General features: G+C 40.3%; 1 protein-coding gene across 1 annotated transcript in view; it reads right to left on the bottom strand.

Moving 5' to 3' along the window:
* The window catches only part of zc2hc1a (zinc finger, C2HC-type containing 1A), a 39,529-nt gene extending 36,987 nt beyond the window's left edge, over nucleotides 1–2,542 (bottom strand). Inside the window, exon 1 of the mRNA XM_052023069.1 lies at nucleotides 2,380–2,542. Within this exon, the coding sequence (XP_051879029.1) occupies nucleotides 2,380–2,449 (70 nt within the window). The 5' untranslated portion in view covers nucleotides 2,450–2,542. The remainder of the gene's footprint in view (nucleotides 1–2,379) is intronic.
* Nucleotides 2,543–19,702: the final 17,160 nt, after the last annotated feature.

Raw genomic sequence — 19,702 nt, 5'->3', positions numbered from 1 at the left:
GGAAGCAGCATAATTTGATACTACAAGTTCATATTGCTTTTTAAGTAAGTGCACAACTAACAGGACTATTCCAACTAACAGATCATCATTGTGAAATAACAAATGTACTTTATGCTGCTTAAAACTAAGCGTCTTTTGGACAGAGCACAATGACCAGCTAAGAGAAACTGGGCCAGACTCTGCCTCATTGTATGGGGAACTATAGCTAATGTGCCCTCCGCTATTCAATGAGTATTCAACTTCTGCATCTGCATGCAGAACATACAGGTGCAGAACATTCTGGATGCCAGATGTCATGCTCTGCCTTTGGGCTCAGCACTTAGTCCAAATGAGGCTCCAGATCATACTGATCTAGGGGCTTTGAGGAATTGAAAGGGGTGGGGCAGGGCTTGACCTAGGATGGAAAAGGCAAATGAAGTAAATGGTTTGATTTGGGTCATTACCTTAACTAATATTAAATATTTTAATTTACACCAGTAAAAATGTTTTTTTTTAATTTTTATTTTAAATTTAAATCTACTTCAACTGTCTTTAAACATCTCTGATTATTGGAACTATCAGGATGGACCAGATGCAGAATCTCAGGATCTCTCACTTCGGGACCAGTCACTGGCTGTTGGACAGCCATGTTGACTTGAATTTGATTAGACCTGCAGGTGTGCAAAAAGTTAACCGGTTATGGTTTCATGTGGGGCTGATCGTGAGAAAGAGCCAGGTCCATTAAATACACGATGAACATATCCACAGTTTTTTGTTTACACACCAACTTTAACTATGTGGTCAGCAGCTTCTGTTATTTGACTAAAAATTACAATAGAGGTCAATAAAGAAGTGTTTATCAAGTGGAGTATTGTGAAATAATCTGAAATAATGATGGTGAATTGGACAAAAGAAAAACAATGTGCTCAGGGACACAATGGCCTTGATTTTAACTCCCTCTATTCTAAGAGAGCGTATTAAAAACCAGTGGCATGAGGCTTATGATTTTATGTAAAGAGTTCTGTGATGCAAATTTTAAATGATGCAATATATACTTCACTAAGGTGGCATAATTGGGATTTATTTGATAGAACTGGATGCTGATTAATCAGTGTTAAATTTAAGAGTCACAATATGAACAAAATTGCAATATTCACAAGTGTTTACAACTCAATGTCAGTTGTGATGGAGTAACAATAGTTTGCTGTAACCCACAATTTGTAGAATCTTTTAAAAAGCTTATTTAGGGTGCATTTATAGCTGTACCTGTCCAACAGCCAGAGGCTCAATCTCTTTGGCTACTTACAGGAATACCACTATAGGAGGCTTATTTAGGTAACAATTTAGGGTTAACTACAGGTACCTGGATGATGACAGGGAAAAGGCTGGACTGCAGAACCTAGTAATTTTCAGTACAAAGAAAGGTATCCATTGCCATCAAGGTTTGTAGCAACTGATCTTTTCAAACTACCACATAGTCACAGGCAATGTCAGAATTAACAGCTCTAAAATTCAGCAAGTAATTATAGATATGCAATTTGAGAGTCAGCCAATACATTTGTCTGCCAACAGACATCAACAGAAAAACTGAAAGGTCATCGTTTCCAGCTCTGGTTGGCTTTCTGCAAATACAAGGTGGAGTTGACTGCATTCATCAGAGCCACCTCCAATCAGTGAGGAGAATTTTTCTTAAACAAAGGGCTTCCATTTCATCAAAGTTAAAACCAGTATAACCTCAAGATGAGATTCTTGCAAATATTTAACGCTTTTATTCTCTTGCATCTCGATAATCAAAAACCACTATGTACACTGAAGAGAATATTTTTCAAATATTACCTCTCAATAGCATTGCTACATTGGTCATCGACGTAATAAATACACAATACGAAAGCTTGTAACTGTACTGCTCAGGTAACTAGACCCATTTAATGGTATGTAATTCTCATAACAATTTTGTGAATTACAGATATAAAATATGCCTCAGCTTTGCTTGCATACATGGCAAAAAATTCTAATTTGTATTTTTTGGACCGGGCACCAGATCAAAAGGTACAATGCGAATATCGCCGAATGAATCGATGCAGCAAGAATGGACAGGGAGGGTGGGGACATCAGCGCCGCTATGAGCTGTGCATGCATATTTCCAAACATGGAATTCACGCTTATGGACAAGCCTCTAGAAACAAAAACTGGGTGGAAAATAACCTGCAACAGCGATTAAAATCTCGCCGAGAGAGCCAGTGACAAACAGAACAGAGGGAGAGCATCGGCCAGGAGCCCAGTCCGTGCACCGGGCGTACGGATCCTCTCACCTCCTGGTTTACAGGACGATAATCGGGTGAGCAGTATGCGTCTAGCGCTGTCAAATCCTCTCCCCTCCCATGTCGCTCACTCACTCACCTTCCTCACCAACTGCACCCTCCATCTTCGCGTCAATGGCAACACAAAGCGCGTCCGCACCCAACAACATCGAGCAGCGCCATTGGGTGACGTCCTGACACCGCCCCGCCCAGTCGGCGGGGAAGCCCGATGATGGGCATGCGCACCAGTCCCTTTAATTATCAAAATAAAAAGGCGATCTCCAAGAAAATATGTATTGGAAATAAATACACGTCTGTTTAATGTCGCGCCGTTCAGGTTGCTTACTTGTCGTAAAGCAACAACAGAAACCAAATAGCCCTCGCGCCTGGCCCCGGAGTCAACCGTCGCCCCGCGCGCCCCCTCCCCCCCGTTTTGACGTCATACCGGCGGGAATCCTGCAGGATTTCCCGCTAAAATTCAGCGCGTGCGCCTGGCGGAGGCGAAGGTTCGTTACCAGGGAAACCAGCGTCCTTGGAGGTGTAGGGCAACAGGTGTTGACGCAGCTCCTTTCCCATTTTTTTCATGGCGACCTAAAGAGTATGAACAGCACATGTTGCCGGTGTTGGGAATCTGAAGTAAAAACAGAAGAGTGCTGGGAATGCTCAGCAGGTTGGACAGCATCTGTGGGGAGGGGACCTGTTGGTGTTTCAGGCCAGTAACCCTCCATCTGAGGTGGGCAAGAAGTTTATAGCTAGTGGATAACTTTTGAAGTATTATAGTAAGTGGGACAGTGGGTGTGCCCCAACTTTTTAATGTAGACAGGAAGGATGTGGAAGTGTTGGAAAGGGTGTAGAGGAGATTTACGGGGATGCTGCCTGGTTTAGAGAGTATGCATTATGAGGAGAGACTAAGGGAGCTAGGGAGAGAAGGAGGATGAGAGGAGACTTGATAGAGGTGTACAAAATATTAAGAGGAATAGATAGAGTGGACAGCCAGTGCTGCTTTCCCAGGGCACCAATGCTTAATACAAGAGGGCATAGCTTTAAAGTAATGGGTGGGAAGTTCAAGGGAGATATCAGAGGGAGGTGTTTTACCCAGAGAGTGGTTGGGGTATGGAATGCACTGCCTGAGGTAGTGGTGGAGGCAGGTACATTGGTCAAATTCAAGAGATTGCTAGATAAGCATATGGAGGAATTTAAAATAGAGGGATATGTGGGAGGAAGGGATTAGATAGTCTTAGGTGAGGTTTAAAGGTCAGCACAACATTGTGGGCCGAAGGGCCTGTATTGTGCTGTACTGTTCTGTGGTTCTATGATAGAAGTTTTGGGTTTGTGGTCCATAGTTTGATAAAATGATGGAAGCAAGCAGTGTAAGTCAGAGGAGAGGAAATGTGCTGGTGTGAGGGAAGGAGTTGAAAAGTGTGTTTGTTGGAGTTAGTAAAATGGCAAAGATACTGGCCGATAATTTTGTGGCACTTGAAAGGCAAGTTAAATCATTGATACGCAGCATGCCCACATGTTTTATTCCTCACTTGGAAAAGGGAGTTGGGTATCATTGAATCAGCCTTACACAAGGTAAGACCTTATTGTGAACTGCAGAATTGGTCCATCGAGGACAGGAGTTTCTACCTGTGAATAAGGCGGGTAAGAGGAATTAGCAAAAAAGGGCTTTACGAACCTTTGCCTTGTCCCCTCTCCAACAGAATTAAGGTTCTAGAACCTATGGCAGATCAGAGCAGAAACTGTAGGGAAAATGAACAAATTGACCACAATGCTTTGGTGCAAGCAAACATTCAGATTGGGGGAGTAAAAAAAAAAGTGTGGTAGTGGTAAAGGACAATATAGTTATGGAGATGGATATTGTTCTCTGCAGCCACAAACATGAGCCCTAAGATCTTTGATGATTTCCCAGTGCCAGTGTTAAGAATATCTCTTCAGGACTGGAAGGGAACTTAGAGCGGGAGGGGAAGGTACAGTTTTTGTTATCCATTTAGAGACCAACACTGTTGATAGTCCTAAGACGGTGTATGAACATGTCGAGTCCAAATTAATAAAAAGGAGAACCAGAAGGTTGTTAATCTTTGGTTAATACCTGAAGCACATCAAAATGGTATAGGGTCAATAAGATTTGAAAGCTGAATGGTTAGTTCAGTGATTGGTGTGGGGAAAAATATGTGGACTGGAACCAATACTGGGGAAAGAACAAGCTTTTCGATTGGGACAGAGCTCACTTGAATTCAGCTGGGACCTTGTCCTTTGTCTTTACCTTACTAACATTCCCCTCGCCAGAGCCCTCCTGCCAATCTCCTACTACTTAGTTCACAGGTTTATCTACAGCCCAAATCAGTCAATTCGCTACAGCACTGGTCCCAGCCATGGGTAATGATAAACGGTGTTAGTCAGGAAAGAACAGAGCATAGAAACATATGAATGTACGAAAATGGTAAAAAGACAAAATTAACGTTTGTTTATCTGAATGCATGCTGCACTTGTAAAAAGACAGATGAATTAATGACACAAATCAGAGTGACCGGGTGCAATCTACAGAGATCTACCCATATACAGAGACATGGTTGTAAAGTGACCAGGGTTGGGAATTAAATGTTCCAGGATGTTTAACTTTTGTAAGAGGTAAAATGGGGGAGGGGCAAGAGGGGTGGCCCTGAACAAAAAAGGATCAGATGAAGGCTGCAGAAAGAAAGAATCAAGAAGCAGAATAAGTTTAGCTGGTCCCATGAAACAGTAAGGTCAGAAAATATTGGTGGGTGTTGTTCATAGCCTACCTTCCCCAAACAGTAGTGGTAATGTAAAGCAAAGTATAAATTTGGAAACTTGTATTACAAGGGTTATTCAAGAATATTGACTTGTTGATCTTGATGTGAGGAAAGAGCATGTGCTGGAACTATTGAAAAACATTAGGATAGATAAGTCACCAGGCCGGACGGGATATATCCAAGGTTATTACGGGAAGCTAGGGAAGAGATTGCTGCACCTTTGGCGACGATCTTTGCGTGCTCACTGGCCACAGGAGTAGTGCCAGGTGACTAGAGGGTGGCCAATGTTGTTCCTTTGTTTAAGAAAGGGAGTATGGATAACCCTGGGAATTACAGACCAGTGAGTCTTACTTCAGTGGTGGGCAAATTACTGGAGAAGATTCTCAGAGACAGGACTTATGGGCATTTAGAGAAACATAGGCTGATTAGGGACAGTCAGCATGGCTTTGTGAGGGGCAGGTCATGCCTCCTGAGCCTCATTGAATTCTTTGAGGATGTGACAAAGCACATTGATGAAGGTAGAGCAGTGGATGTGGTGTACATGGATTTTAGTAAGGTATTTAATAAGGTTCCTCATGGAACGCTTGTTCAGAAAGTCAGGAGGCATGGTCTGTGTGGATTCAGAATTGGCTCGCCCATAAAAGACAGAGGGTGGTGGTAGATGGAGTGTATTCTGCCTGGAGGTCAGTGACCAGTAGTGTTCTGCAGGGATCTGTTCTGGGACCACCGCTCTTTGTGATTTTTATAAATGACTTGGATGAGGATGTGGAAGGGTGGGTTAGTAAGTTTGCTGATGATACAAAGGTTGGTGGTGTTGTGGATAGTGTAGAAGGTTACTGTAGATTACAATAGGATATTGATAGAATGCAGATCTGGGCTGAGAAGTGGCAGATGAAGTGATGCACTTCAGGAGATCAAATTTGAAGGCAGAATACAAGGTTAATGGCAGGACTCTTAGCAGTGTGGAGGAACAGAGGGATCTTGGGGTCCACGTCCATAGTTCCCTCAAGGTTGCTATGCAGGTTGATAGGGTTGTTAAGGAGACGTATAGAGTGTTGGCCTTCATTAATTGGGGTATTGCATTCCAGAGCCGTGAGGTGATGTTGCAGCTCAATAGAACTCTGGTCAGACCACACTTCGAGTATTGTGTTCAGTTCTGGTCGCCTCATTGTAGGAAGGATGTGGAAGCTTTAGAGAGGGTGCAGAAGAGATTTACTAGGATGTTGCCTGGATTGGAGAGCATGTCTTATGAGGATTGGTTGAGCGAGCAAGGGCTTTTCTCTTTGGAGAGAAGGAGGATGAGAGGTGACTTGATAGAGGTGTATAAGATGATACGAGGCATAGATCGACTGGACACTCAGAGACTTTTTCCCAGGGCGACAATGGCTAACACGAGAGGATGTAATTTTAGGTGATTGGAAGAAGGTATGATGGGGGATGTCAGGGATAAGTTTTTTTTTTACAAAGAGAGTGGTGGGTGTGTGGAATGTACTACCGGCAGAAGTTGTGGGGCAGATACATTAGGGACATTTAAGAGACTCTTAGATAGACGCATGAATGATAGAAAAATGGAGGGCTATATGGGAGGGAAGGTTAGATAGATCTTAGAGCAGGATAAAATGTCGACACAACATTGTGGGCCGAAGGGCCTGCACTGTGCTGTAGTGTTCATGTTCTAATCACCGGTAAACTGGGGAGGACCTGTACATTGTTTATGATATGGTTTATCTCAAATATGTTTCCCTTTATGTTATGAAACCTCAGAAGGAATACAAGAGAAATAAATTAACTGATGAACGGAAAAACCTTAGGATATGGCCAAAAGAGTCGTAGGTCTGAATATTATGAAAATTTTAGAATTCAGCAAATGGTGTGAAAGGAAAGGAATGGGGGTGTAGAATTGGGGAGTAATCTAGAAGAAATATAAAACAGATTGGAAAAGCTGCTAAAGGCATATAATAAGGAAATGATTAGAAAATGTTTATGTGGCTCCCTTGCAGTGAGACAGAAGGAATTGTATTGGGGGAAAGGAAATTAGATATTTTGTCAGTGTATGCAGAAGACACAGAAACTTCCTGGAAATAATGGAGAACAAGTCTAGAATGAACAAGGAGCTGAAAGTAATTAGCAAATAAGTAGTATTGGAGAAATTCACACAAATGAATGCCAGTAAATCCCAAGGATCTGATGACCTGCAACCCAAAGTTTTGAAAGGTTGCTATGGAGCTAGTGGAAGCACTGGTTATCATCTTCTAAAGTTCCATAGGTTCTAGAATGATTCCAAGAGACTGGAAGATATGAAATGTAACTTCATTGCTTAATCAAGGAAGGAGAGAGAAAGCAGGGAACCGTGGACGAGTTAGCTGATATCAGTGGTAAGGAAAATACAGAAGTGGTAATAGAACACTTGGGGGGGGGGGTGGGGCAGGGGAAACAATAGGTTTGGGTAGAATTAGCATGGATTTATGAAAGGGAAATCATGTTTGACAAATGTTTTTTGATATAATGGGTACCAGTGGATGTCTTATGTTCAGACTTTGATTACATGGCACACTAGAGGTTATGAAATAAAATTAGAGCAGATGGGATTGTGATTAATATACTGACATGGACTGAGGATTGATTAAAAGATATAAAACACTGGGAATAAATGGGCCTTTTTGCTTTGGGAGGCAATGGCCAGCAGGGTTGGGTACTAGGGTCCCAACTGCTCACAAGCTATAATCTATGAGGGGATTGTGTAATATATCCAAGTTTGTTGGTGATACAAAGCTAGGTGGCAGTTAGGGTTATGAGGAGGATGCAGAGATGGTTCGGGGTGGGGGGGGGGGGTGGTGTGTGGTATGGGTGAATAGGCAACGGCATGGCAGATGGAATGTCATGAACAGAAATCCACAAAAAAAAGAGTGGAGTTTTTTTTAGAAAGTGGAAATTAAAAGGTATTGGTTTGAGTAGGATTAGGGTCTCCTTGTACACAAATCACTGAAAGCTAATTGCAGGCACAGTGAGTAATTGGAAAGACAAAGGGTATACTGGGCTTTATTACAAGAGAATTTGAGTACAAGAATAAAGGCATTTTACTGCCATCATAAAGGGCTCTGGTGAGATCGCACCTAGAATTTTTGCTTGGTTCTGGTCTTCCTGACCTACAATTCCCAACAAACATTCACCAAATTGGTCTCTGAGATGTCCTATGAGGAGGGATTAAGCATATTTGGCCAATGCTGAAGAATGAAAACTGATCACATTGAAACCTGTACAAGAACTATTATTTAAGCAATTGATATTTCTTTTATCTTCAATTTTTCTGATTAGCATTCAAAATATCCTCCTTTATATTAGTAGGGATACAAAGCAGTTTCCAATCCAGTACAGGCGACCCCCACATTACGGGGGGGGGGGGGGGGTGGGGCGGGGGGTGGTTGCATTCCTAGAAAACAATCTGTATCACAGTTTTCCGTAATGTGAAGCCGTGCCATCTGCATGTCAAGAAATGCAGGTTGGGGAAAAGATTTATTTATTTATTTATTTATTTTTCTTCACAAATTCAATGAGAATGAATTTTAATCCATATCTCAAATTTTTGGATAGTGATTTGTGAATTCTGCAAGGTTGTATTTCCATTACCCGAACGGCCGTAACACAGGGGTCGTCTGTATGTACCGTCAGTAGGGTGGTATTTCACTTGCATATCATCTGCCAGCCCCATGCTACTAGAAATTATGGTACTCACCTGCCATCTAGTGCCAGCTGAGATAGCCACATCCCTGAGAAATTAATCTCTGGTCAGATGTGTTAAATGTGCTAAATAGTAGCATTACACATTCTAATCTCCTTTTTAAATTTCTGTTTCACACTGGAGTCAAATTCCAGATTGGAGTAGGACATGTAGTGCTACTTTTGTGTGCACAGCAGTACCAATCAGGGATGAATTTCCAGCTTCTTTCCCCTCAACTTACAATTGGTAAATAGGTTTATCATCGTCAAATGTTCTGAGGTACAGTGAAAAACATTGTTTTGCACACCATCCATGCAGATTATTTCATTACATCAGTAGATCGAGGTAGAATAAGGGAAAAGTAATAACAGAATGCAGAGTATAGTGTTACAGTTATAGAGAAAGTGCAGGCAGACAGTAAGGTGCAAGGCCATGACAAAGTAACTTGTGAGGTTAAGAGTCCATCTTATTGTACAAGAGGTCTGTTCAATAGTCCTATAACGGCAGGACAGAAGTTGTCCTTGAGCCTGGTGGTACGTGCTTTCAGGCTTTTGTATCTTCTGCCTGATGGGAGTGCGGAGAAGAGAGAATGTCTGGGGTGTGAGGAGTCTTTGATTATGTTGGCTTCTTTACCAAAGTGTAGACAGTGTCCATTGGAAGGGAAGGTGGGTTCTGTGATGTGCTGAGCTGTGTCCGCAACTGCAATTTCTTGCAATCTTGGGCCGAGCAGTTGCCATACCAAGCTGTGATGCATCTGGATAGGATGCTTTCTATGGTGCATCCATAAAAATTAGTGAGGGTCAAAAGGGACATGTGAATTTCTTTAGCCTCCTGAGGGATGTAGAGGCGCTGGTGCGCTTTCTTGGCTATGGCGACTATGTGATTTCTTACAGGCTTACGTAGAATTTCTTCTCCCCTGCATGGGTTCACACCATTGCTTGACTTGAATTCACCTCTGAAGGTCCGTTTGGACAGCTGTATAACTAATCTAATATGACATGTTTCCCTGTACAAAAGCAAGTGAAAATTCTTAACTTTGGAAGCATCAAGTTTCCAGGTTCTTCCTCACCTCCCATATCTCCATAACTTAAGGAAATTCATCAAAACTAATGAAATTCTGCTCCATGAATTGTTGCAGAGAACATATTTCCAATATAACTCATTCTTTGTCCACATCTTTACATTGAACCTAATTGTTTGATTTCTTTTCATTAACTGAAACATTAATATGTGAAAATATACATTTTTCTATTGAAAATCAAAGAAAGATGTTCTGCCTTATTTACTGCCAAATTCCAATCTCATTTATCTCCTGAAAATCCTTGATCATATTCCTGCCTGAATTTTCTGACCTCTGCTAATGATTGTTAACCTCTTGTTCATCTTCTAGCCCCTACACAGCTTTGAAGTGATTCGAAGAAACGTTTTGAATGACATCCTGGTAATGGTGTATTATCTCTCTTCATCCTCTTTGACCTCCCTAGAATATTTATACTGGTCCAGCCTCCTCCATGGTCTCTCTCTTTCTCTCCTGCCTCTGCATCTTCACAAGCTTCTCCTCATCTAGTTGCACTACCTCTGTAAATTCCTCTTTGTACGCGTAGTCAACTTCCATGTGTATTCTAAGAATATCCATTTTCATTGCATTTTATCCTTTCATCATCTGTTTATCTGACTGTCAGTCTAACATCCTGTCTTGGGTGAGTCACAATATTTTCCAGTTTAACTTTGGGAAAAACAAAGTCAGCTAGGGGGTTGAATACAGAAGTAGAGAGGTTATGTTTCAGTTATGTAGGGCACTGAAGACCAAATCTGGAGTACAATGTATGGTATTAGTGTCCTTATTGAAAGAGAAGCAATTTGATAGAATCACAGGAATCTGAGGGGCCTTGATATAGTAGATGTGGAGAGAATATTTCCTCTTGTGGGGAATTCTAGAACCAGTGTTACTGTTTAAAAGTAAGGGGTCACCCATTCAAGACAGATGAGACAAAATGTTGCTTTCAGAGAGTGAGAGTTTTTGGAACTCTCTTCCTTCTTGCCTGGTGTGTACAGATGCCTGAGTGAATGGATGTGGGATTCTACCTATCTCTATCACAGAATCCATTAAATAAAACATTAAAATATTGTTGACTGACTACTCTACATTTTTCCAGACCCAGTGCTAGGCCTGATTGTCCAACCTGCTGTCTAGCATTTACTGCAAGCACTTGTCTTCTTTCCAGGGTGGAAGATTGGGTGAACGGAGTTGCTCTCTGCTCATTGAGCCACTTACCATCTGACTGCTCTCTTGTTAGTCCCTCCCTTTGCAGTACCCCCACAACCACCTAATTGCTCCCACCTTATAACTGATTCACTGATTGAGTCAAAGACCCATTTCTTTCCATGTCCCTAACTCAGTCTGAGGCCTCTTTCCATTCAGCAATCAAACTGTGTTGAAAAGTATCAGCAGAGATTGGACTTGAGGTCACTGGGTGAGGAAAAAGACCAGGAGATTCCTTGTTCCAAGTAGTGTAGGGAGAGGGACCAGTGAGTGGCTGAGGGACTGACAAGGTCACTAGCTCAGTAAACAGCAAGCGACTCCATTAGTTTGGTCACCTTCTGACCCAAATTGAGTGCATATGCTGGGATTAACTGCTGGTCAAGGGTTAGACTGTTTGCTCCAGAGTTTAGTCCATAAGGCTGTTAAGTGCCCAGCCAAAAGATGATGTGCTTTTCCTTAAGTTTATGTTGAGCTTCACGTTCTGTCTCCCTTTCATTAACTGTGTTGGTATTCAAAGCTGCTTCCTAAAAAGTTCTGAATTCTCCTACCTCTGCTCTTCATAGCAACCTTCTAAGCATTCCTTTTCTTTAATGTAATACAATCCTTAACCTCTTCATTTGGTCAAAAATAAATCACTTCTCGTGGTTTAGCTTTGTTTTTTTATTACATTCTTTGAAATATTTCTTCAAATAATTGTTTACCTAATAGCAAAGCTTTTAATCTTATTTTCCAATCTACCTTGGCTAATTCACCCCTATTATTAGTTCTATTTAAATTGAAGACACTAGTTTTCTGACTGAACCATTTTCCCTCTCAAACTGTTCCTCTGGCCACCTGGTAATCTCTCCCTTGAATAAATGCCTCTTGGGAGTCTGCCTTCGTACATGCAAATGACATGGCTAGCCCAATGTTGTTGGCTGAATGTAATTAGATAAAATGCTGGAGGAACTCAACAGGTCAGGCAGCATCTATGGAGGGAAATAAACAGCCTACTGTTTATTTCTCTCCATAGATGCTGCCTGACCTGCTGAGTTCCTCCAGCATTTTGTGTGTGTTGTTCCAGATTCCAGCGTTTGCAGAATCTCTTGTGTTTCTGTGAATGTAATTAGAGCCTTAATTAGAGAAACTGTTGGTGATATCTTTCCTGAGGCTTGAGGTACCTGCTTTAGATAGTCCAAGTGTCAAAAGCATACAAGAGGGCAGAGATTACTGCTGCCTGATAAACCATGAATTTTGAGCCAGGTTTGAGAACCTGATCTTTCAAATACTTCCCCTCAATCAACCATTGGCTATGTTAGCATAGGAGTTAGATACAATTACAATGTTTAAAAGGTTTTTGGACAGGTACTTGGATAGGAAAGGCAGAGATAGATATAGGCCAAATGCCGGCAAATAGGATTAGCATAGATAGGCATCATAGTAGGCATGGATGAGATGGGGCGAAAGAGCCTGTTTCTGTGCTGTACAATTCCATGATTCTATGTTACTGCGGCTCGGGTGGCTTTGGTTCTGGAGTGCAGTTGTTCTTGGTTGAATAGTTTCTCATTACTTCTGAATATCAGCTGCACCTATACAGGAAGTTGCATTGCAGACCAGGTAATTAAAATTGTCTTTTTACACAAGTTAAGCCTATTTAATAATTGGTTCCATGATTTATTGTTTCGGGAAAAAGATCTGAATGAATTCTATTAACTTGCCCTCCAAGCTATTTTTGGCTCTTTGATTTCCCAGTCCATATGAAAATTAGTTCCCTGTGGTTACCTTATTACTTTTGCTTTTCTTAGTTTTTGATTTCTTCTCTTTTCATATTTTCTTTTAATTCTCAATTTCTTCAAACAGAAACCACTTATTTCTAATTCAACAGCACTTCCTATTTCTACCCTACCTCTTCTAACCTTTGATTTTCCAAATTCAATATCACAGGAAATCGTAATGCAGTTAAAGCCACCTGTCTATTGACATTTCACAACAAGTTTACCACATCATAATTTTTACTGTCTATATTTGTAGTGGACACTGTTAATATAAATTTTTCGTCTATTTGGGCATTTATTCTGCATAAGGCACTGTACATTTTGTTTGGTGCCAGTGCTGAAAATTTCATTAATGCATAGAGCCAAGGCATTTTGTACCACTGAGCGTTATTGCACCATTATGAGGGTGCAAAAGAAATCTGGTAAATCTTGGGAGAGAGGGGTAGGAGGAGTTAATTGAGGAGAGGGTGGAAAAAGGAGGAAAAGAGATCAGAAGGGGCTAATGGATCGAATGGTAGATGAGAGTTCAGGACTGATCATTGAAGGGCTGGGACATTAGAGCAAGGTTTGGTAAGGGTTGTCAGGTAAGAGTCAACTAATTGGGATTGTGGGTGACAAAATTGCTACTACCAGATGTCATTGGTGTTTGTAACTGTGCGAAAGTTCTGGTTTGAGTTGGCATTTGTGTGTAGCAAGGCAAGGGGGATTAAGCAAGGTTGGCTGGTCCACGGTGGGTTGAGCTGAGGGTTTGGATCCAAGAGTAGGATGTGGGGGACACATGGGAGAGCTGAGTGATCACTCGAGGAGGCCTGTTATCAGAGCCGAGCTCCTTGGGCTGGAACGTGCTCAAGTAGGTCTCCTTTACTCCAGTAGTTGTTGGAGGTCAATCATCCCAATCCCAGGGCATCATTCTAGGGGTTTCTCAGGAAAATGTTCTGGGCCCAAGCATCTTCAGCTGTTTATCAATGACTTTCCTTCCTTGATAAGGTTAGAAGTGAGGATGTTCACTGATGATTATGGTATTCAATTCCATTCATAATTCTTCAACAAATGAACTAGCCCTTGCCCACATTCAGCAAGACCTAGCCAACATTTAGACACCCATAAATGAAAAGTAACACTTGCATCAAAAAAGGGCCAGGCGATGACTATTTCCAACAAAAACAATTTTCCTACTTGTCCTTGATGCTCAGAGGCACTACCATTTCTGTGTCATCTTACCATCAATATTCTTGAGGGGGGAGTTGGTGGGGGAGGGCGTCACCATTGATGACTAGAAACTTAACTGGACCAACCACATAAATACTATTGCCATGAGAGTGGGTCAGGGCTGGGGTACCCTTAGAAGAATAACTCAGCTGCATATACCTTGAGAACTTTCCACCATCTACAAGGCACAAAACAGGAGTGTGATGGAATACTCTCCAGTTGCTTTGAAGAGTGTAGTGCCAATAGCTCTCAAAAAGCTCAATACCACCCAAAACAAAGCAGCTCTCACTAAAAGTTTAATTAATCCACTACAGTGGCTGCAGTGTACCATCTACAAAATGCAATGTAGTTACTTACCCAGGCTGCTCTTTCTGCACCTCTTAAACTCTTACCACCAAAAAGGACATGGGCAGCAGGCACTTGGGAACACAAGCATCTGTGCAAGGTTCCCTCCAAAGTTGCACAACATCCTGACTTGAAAATAATATCACTGGTCCTTCATTGTTGCTGGGTCAAAATCCTGGAACTCCCTGCCCAACAGCAATATGGGATCACCTTCACCAATGGTTCAAGAACGTGGTACACCACCACCTTCTCAAGGGCACAAGGGCAAGTAGGGATGGACAATAAATGCTAGTCTTAACAGTGATGTTCTGTTCCTGTAAATAAATATAGTAAATAATTCCATTATATTAACATGGGATTTAATTAATACCATTATTAAAAGGGATATAAAAATGAACAAAATAAAACTTTAAACTGAAGTTTGAATTCATGCCAGCAGATCCTAATTGTATCATTTTTTGTGGTTTAATCTCAGGTTCCCTGATGGTTGGAGTCCTCAGCTAGAATACATGGGAGATTGGTATGCTTATCACCATGCCATAGAAAAATGCACATTTATGTTGAACAGTATTATATTAAAAATATTCACACAAACACATAATTATTTGGTTATATCAGTGAGTGTTAATGTAAAATGATTTCCAATGTCAATTTGATCACTAATATACAACATGAGAGATGTTGAAAAATGTAAACAGTTTCAGTCTTCAGCCGTCCAGTAGTGTAGTATATATATTTATACATATATCTGAAAATTCACATTGATGTTATTATTTTCAATCAAACTTGTTGATTATTATAACTTGATTTACATATCCTTTCTGGGATTTTTAATATTATGCTGATCTTTTACTTCAGCATTTGTATATTTTTTGGATCATTCATTCTGTCATGATTTGTGAATAAGTTAGCTATATTGACTTGTGTGATCATTCTTGCATGGAATACAATTTTTTTTAAAGCTGTGTCGTATTTATAAGCCTATGGCTCACATATTGTTTGACTGTCATTCTACATAGTATGTTCACTTAATAAATAGATTTTTGGCTTCTGTTCAGCCTTGTCTCACTACAGTGTTAATCAACAGACTGGAAGCATGAGCATCTGTATAACATTCAGTGCTTTTGAATAAGATGTCACTTTTACAACCCTTTGGATTAGAATACAAAAATAATGCAACAAGAAGATGAAACAAAAACTTCTGTTGCTGAAAGCAACTTTTATATGTGTTAAATGTCACTCTTAAAGAAAAAATATTCAGTTTAAAAAGAATTTGTGTGTGTACCACACTATGGGAAGGATGTGGTAGCAATAGAGGGTGTTTAGGAAAGATTTACCAGGATGTTGTCTGAAACAAAGGGCTGTGGTAACAAGGACAGATTGGATAGACTTGGTTTATTCTTGCTGCAACATGGAAGGCTGAGAGGTGTCTTTACAAAATTATGAGGGTCTGGGATAGGTCTTTTTCCCAGATAGGGGAGTGAAGAACTGGAGGGCACAGATTTAAGGTGAGATAGGAGATATTTAAAGGAGATCTGAGAGGTAAGTTTATAGCACACAAGGTGGTGCTATCTGGAAAGAGATATCAGAGGCAGATAACATTACAACATTTGAAAGACATTTGTACAAGTACTTATATAGGGAAGGTGCAGAGGGGTACAGCCCTAATGCAGACAAATGGGATTAGCGTAGATAGGCATCAAGGCATCAGGGTTGGCAAGGATGAGGTGGGCTGAAAGACTCTGTGTCAGTGCTGCCTGATTCTCTGCTTACTTGAATTGTGATGTCTTTAAATTTCTTCTGATGAATCAAGGCACAGAGGTGCCCAGATGTGTGTAATAGTGTTCAGCAGTGTGAACTGCACACTTGGACAGCATATTTCTTCATTGTACATGTATGTTCCTCGGGTACAATGCTTGAGTTCCACTCCTAGTTAACCTAGCTGCCTGTGTGATCTTCTCGCCCCTTGCAGCTTGATCATGAACCCACACACCTCTTTCCCAGCAGCTAACTGCAACAGGCCCCCTTTCAAAATGCCTAAACTGACACTCAAGACACTGAACTCCTGCCCCACTGAATTGCTAACCCTATTCCATCTTTCAACTTGTCTCCTTATAAACTTAGTCCTTCCCAACTCATGAAATAGATAATGGCAGAGAAGGCCTTTCAATGTGTTAACTTAAGGATGTACAAAGTACTAGACCTTGGTCTCATGCGCTAAAGAATTTTGCAGTGGCAGGCCCTCGGTGGGGAAAAAAGTTGATATGCTATGGACTGCTAACTTATAGCACCTTTGAAAACATTGAACAATTTCTAGCACATACAGTTCACTTATTGGAGACTGATAAGATGAAGATCTATGTTAATTCAAAATATTTAACAACTACTAACTATAATAAGTTGATACTTAAGGTCATGATCTAGTGTTTTGATAGAACAGATGGTGAAAGTGCAGAAAATGAATCCATTTAGGAAAATGTAAAATTATGTTTAGATATGAAGTAACCTCCCAAAAAGTCCAGTATTATATTTTAAAAAATAATGAACAGCAGTAATTAATTCTTTGAATTTTCTGCCAGGAGTTGTTGTTATCAGTTGCTTGGTTCAGATTATCTTCTTTTAGATTATTCACATTTAGAAATGCACTGAACTATTTTGTGTATCCTTATTCTGAAATGTTTGCCGTCAGTAATTTTCTTATCTGTATTCTCCCATGATCTCAGAGTCCTGTGTTTTTTCAAGATTAATTTAACACTGCACTGTCCTGAGAAACTGCAAAATAAACTGGAATTTCAGCAATTGTTCATGGGGGAAAATCAAAATGAAATAATCCAACCAAGCTGTAAACACTGCACATTACTGATAGAATAAATGGTTTGAAAGTGGTGACATTATATGAATATTTCATACACTAAAGCACATTCCGAGCAGTTTTTAAATGGAATTTTATAAAAGTTTGTTGCCTTTTATTCCTAATTAATACCTTGAGGTCACTCTTACTAATGGAAAAAAAACATTTAAATAATTATCATTTCTGCAACTAAAGGTTGCTGACCCATGAAGTTGATCTTAAAGCAAAATAGATTCAGCATTGCACGCAGTGAACTATTCACAAAGGGAAACACAGCAGTTTGTCTTTATACAAAATTATGGTCTATTATTGTTTTGAATATCATGCCGTACTTTGATCCACTCACATTGAAGTGATACTGAGGTTTTTGAGGTTAAAATGAAAAACAAAGATGACTCTTAGCTTAAAACACTTTGGCCAGAAAAAAAAACAAAAAAAAGTCTATGTACTTGTTGCAGAAAGAATATTTATTTAATTTTTACTCTTTCATTGGAAAAGGTGGCCTCAAAGTATTAATTGGCCAATTTAATTGAGGAATTGTAAAGAAACTAGATGTGAATGTCGGTGAACATTTAAATGGTTTGTGGGAGGAAAAAACTTCAAGAAATCTATAAAATTATAAAACTGGTAACTATCTGAAATTGTAGAAAATTGATCAGGTATGTCCAGTGCATTACTGCCCAATCTATCATCCCTCAGTTGCCAGATTATGACAGTTTCCAGTAAGAGAACCTAACCATCTACTCTTGATATTTAGTGGGATTAACAAAGCTGAATTTGCCGTTGTCAACACCCTGGGTCACAGTTGAACAGAAACAGTGGGACCAGATACATACGTGGCTTTGAGAGCAAGTCAGAAGCTAGGTATTTTGTGGCAAGTGGCTCATCTCCTGACACCCAAGACCTCTCTATGATATACAATGTGCAAATCAGGAGTGTGATGGAATATTTTCTATTTACCTGGAAATTATTTCTTTAGTAGTCCCCTCAGATCAAGGATGAATTATTTCCTATCAGGTTTTGTGGGTTCTGAGCTGTCTAATGAGGCTATTGTGGATCATAGACTTTCAGAGATGGGGCAGGCAATGACTGATAGGGTGGGTAGGTGCAGAGATTGTCAGGTGCATGCTCATTCTGCTGTTTATGCAGAGCCTTTGTCTGCTCCTTATGCATGGACTCAAGGTTTTCAATACCATCTTGAATGTTCCTTCTGAGTGGTCATAGGCTAGAAATTCCCAGCATACAGTTTAAGGGTGAACACTAGGGTTCCATAACCAATGTCATCAACTTAAATAAGGGCAGTTACAATGGTATGAAGGTAGAGTTGTCTGGAGTGGACTGGGTTAAAAGATAGATTGAGTGATTGATGAGTGGATGAGCAAAGGCATATATTTAAACAACTAGTTCATAATGCTAAGCAGAAATTTATTCTAATTAGAAAGAGGGATCTGAGGGAAAGAAAAACCATCTGTGATTAACAAAAGAGGTCAAGGAAAAAAATTAAGTCGAAGCCTGGATCTTACAAAGTGGCAGACCTGAAGACTGTGAATTTTTCAAGACCCAGCAGCAAGAGACTTAATCAATTTTTTCCCTCATTTTTTTTTATGAGAAAAAAACTGGCAAGTAGTATTGAAGCAAACAACAAGGGCTTCTATGGATATATGAAAAGGAAGAGTATAGCTAGGGTACTTGTAGGACCACTAGAGATTTAGACCTGGGACTTGATAGGAAATGGCAAATAAGTTACATTGATACTTTGCATCACTCTTCACAAGAGACACTACAAATATCCCAAAGAAATCTGATGGGCTACTTTCAAACAGAATTGAAGAACTTGTAATAATCACTATCATGAGGGACAATGGTATTGGAAAAACTAATGGGACTAAAGGTAATCAAATCAGCAGGTCCTGATGGCTTCCAGCTGAGGCTTTTAAAAGAAATGGCTGCAGGGATAGCTAAACATTTAGAGAAGAGTAATGTAATCAAACCAAGTCAATGTGGCTTTATGAAAGGTAAATCACGTTTGACACATTTGTTAGAGTTCTTTGAGGATGTCAATAGAGAGGAACTGAAGATGTAGTGTATTTGGATTTTCAGAAGGCATTTGATAAGGTACCACATAAAAGGCTTGTGGACAAGATAAAAGTTCATAGCATTAGGGGAAGTGTGGTTGTAAGGATGGAAGATTGGGTATTGCATAGAAAACAGTAGGATGTAATTAGCCAAGTGCACCATGGATCAGTTCTTGGTCCCAAATTATTTACTATTTATTTTAATGACTTGAAGAAGGGAGCAGAGTGTAAAGTATCCAAGTTTGGCAATGATTAAAAAAAAATAGGTGAGGGGGCATATTCATTGAGGATATTTGGACCCTAGAGGATAAAGATTGCTTGAGTGAGTTGGTGAAAACTTGGCAAATGGAATTTAATGTGGGAAAGTGTGAGGTCGTGCATTTTGATAAGAGGAATCTAAAGGCTAGCCACTGGGATGCATTAGGAAGGGAGGA

The sequence above is a fragment of the Pristis pectinata genome, chromosome 9 (assembly GCF_009764475.1).
Source record: "Pristis pectinata isolate sPriPec2 chromosome 9, sPriPec2.1.pri, whole genome shotgun sequence".
Taxonomy (NCBI): domain Eukaryota; kingdom Metazoa; phylum Chordata; class Chondrichthyes; order Rhinopristiformes; family Pristidae; genus Pristis; species Pristis pectinata.
The sequence above is the reverse complement of the archived record's forward strand: the minus strand, read 5'-3'. Positions and strand labels throughout refer to the sequence as shown.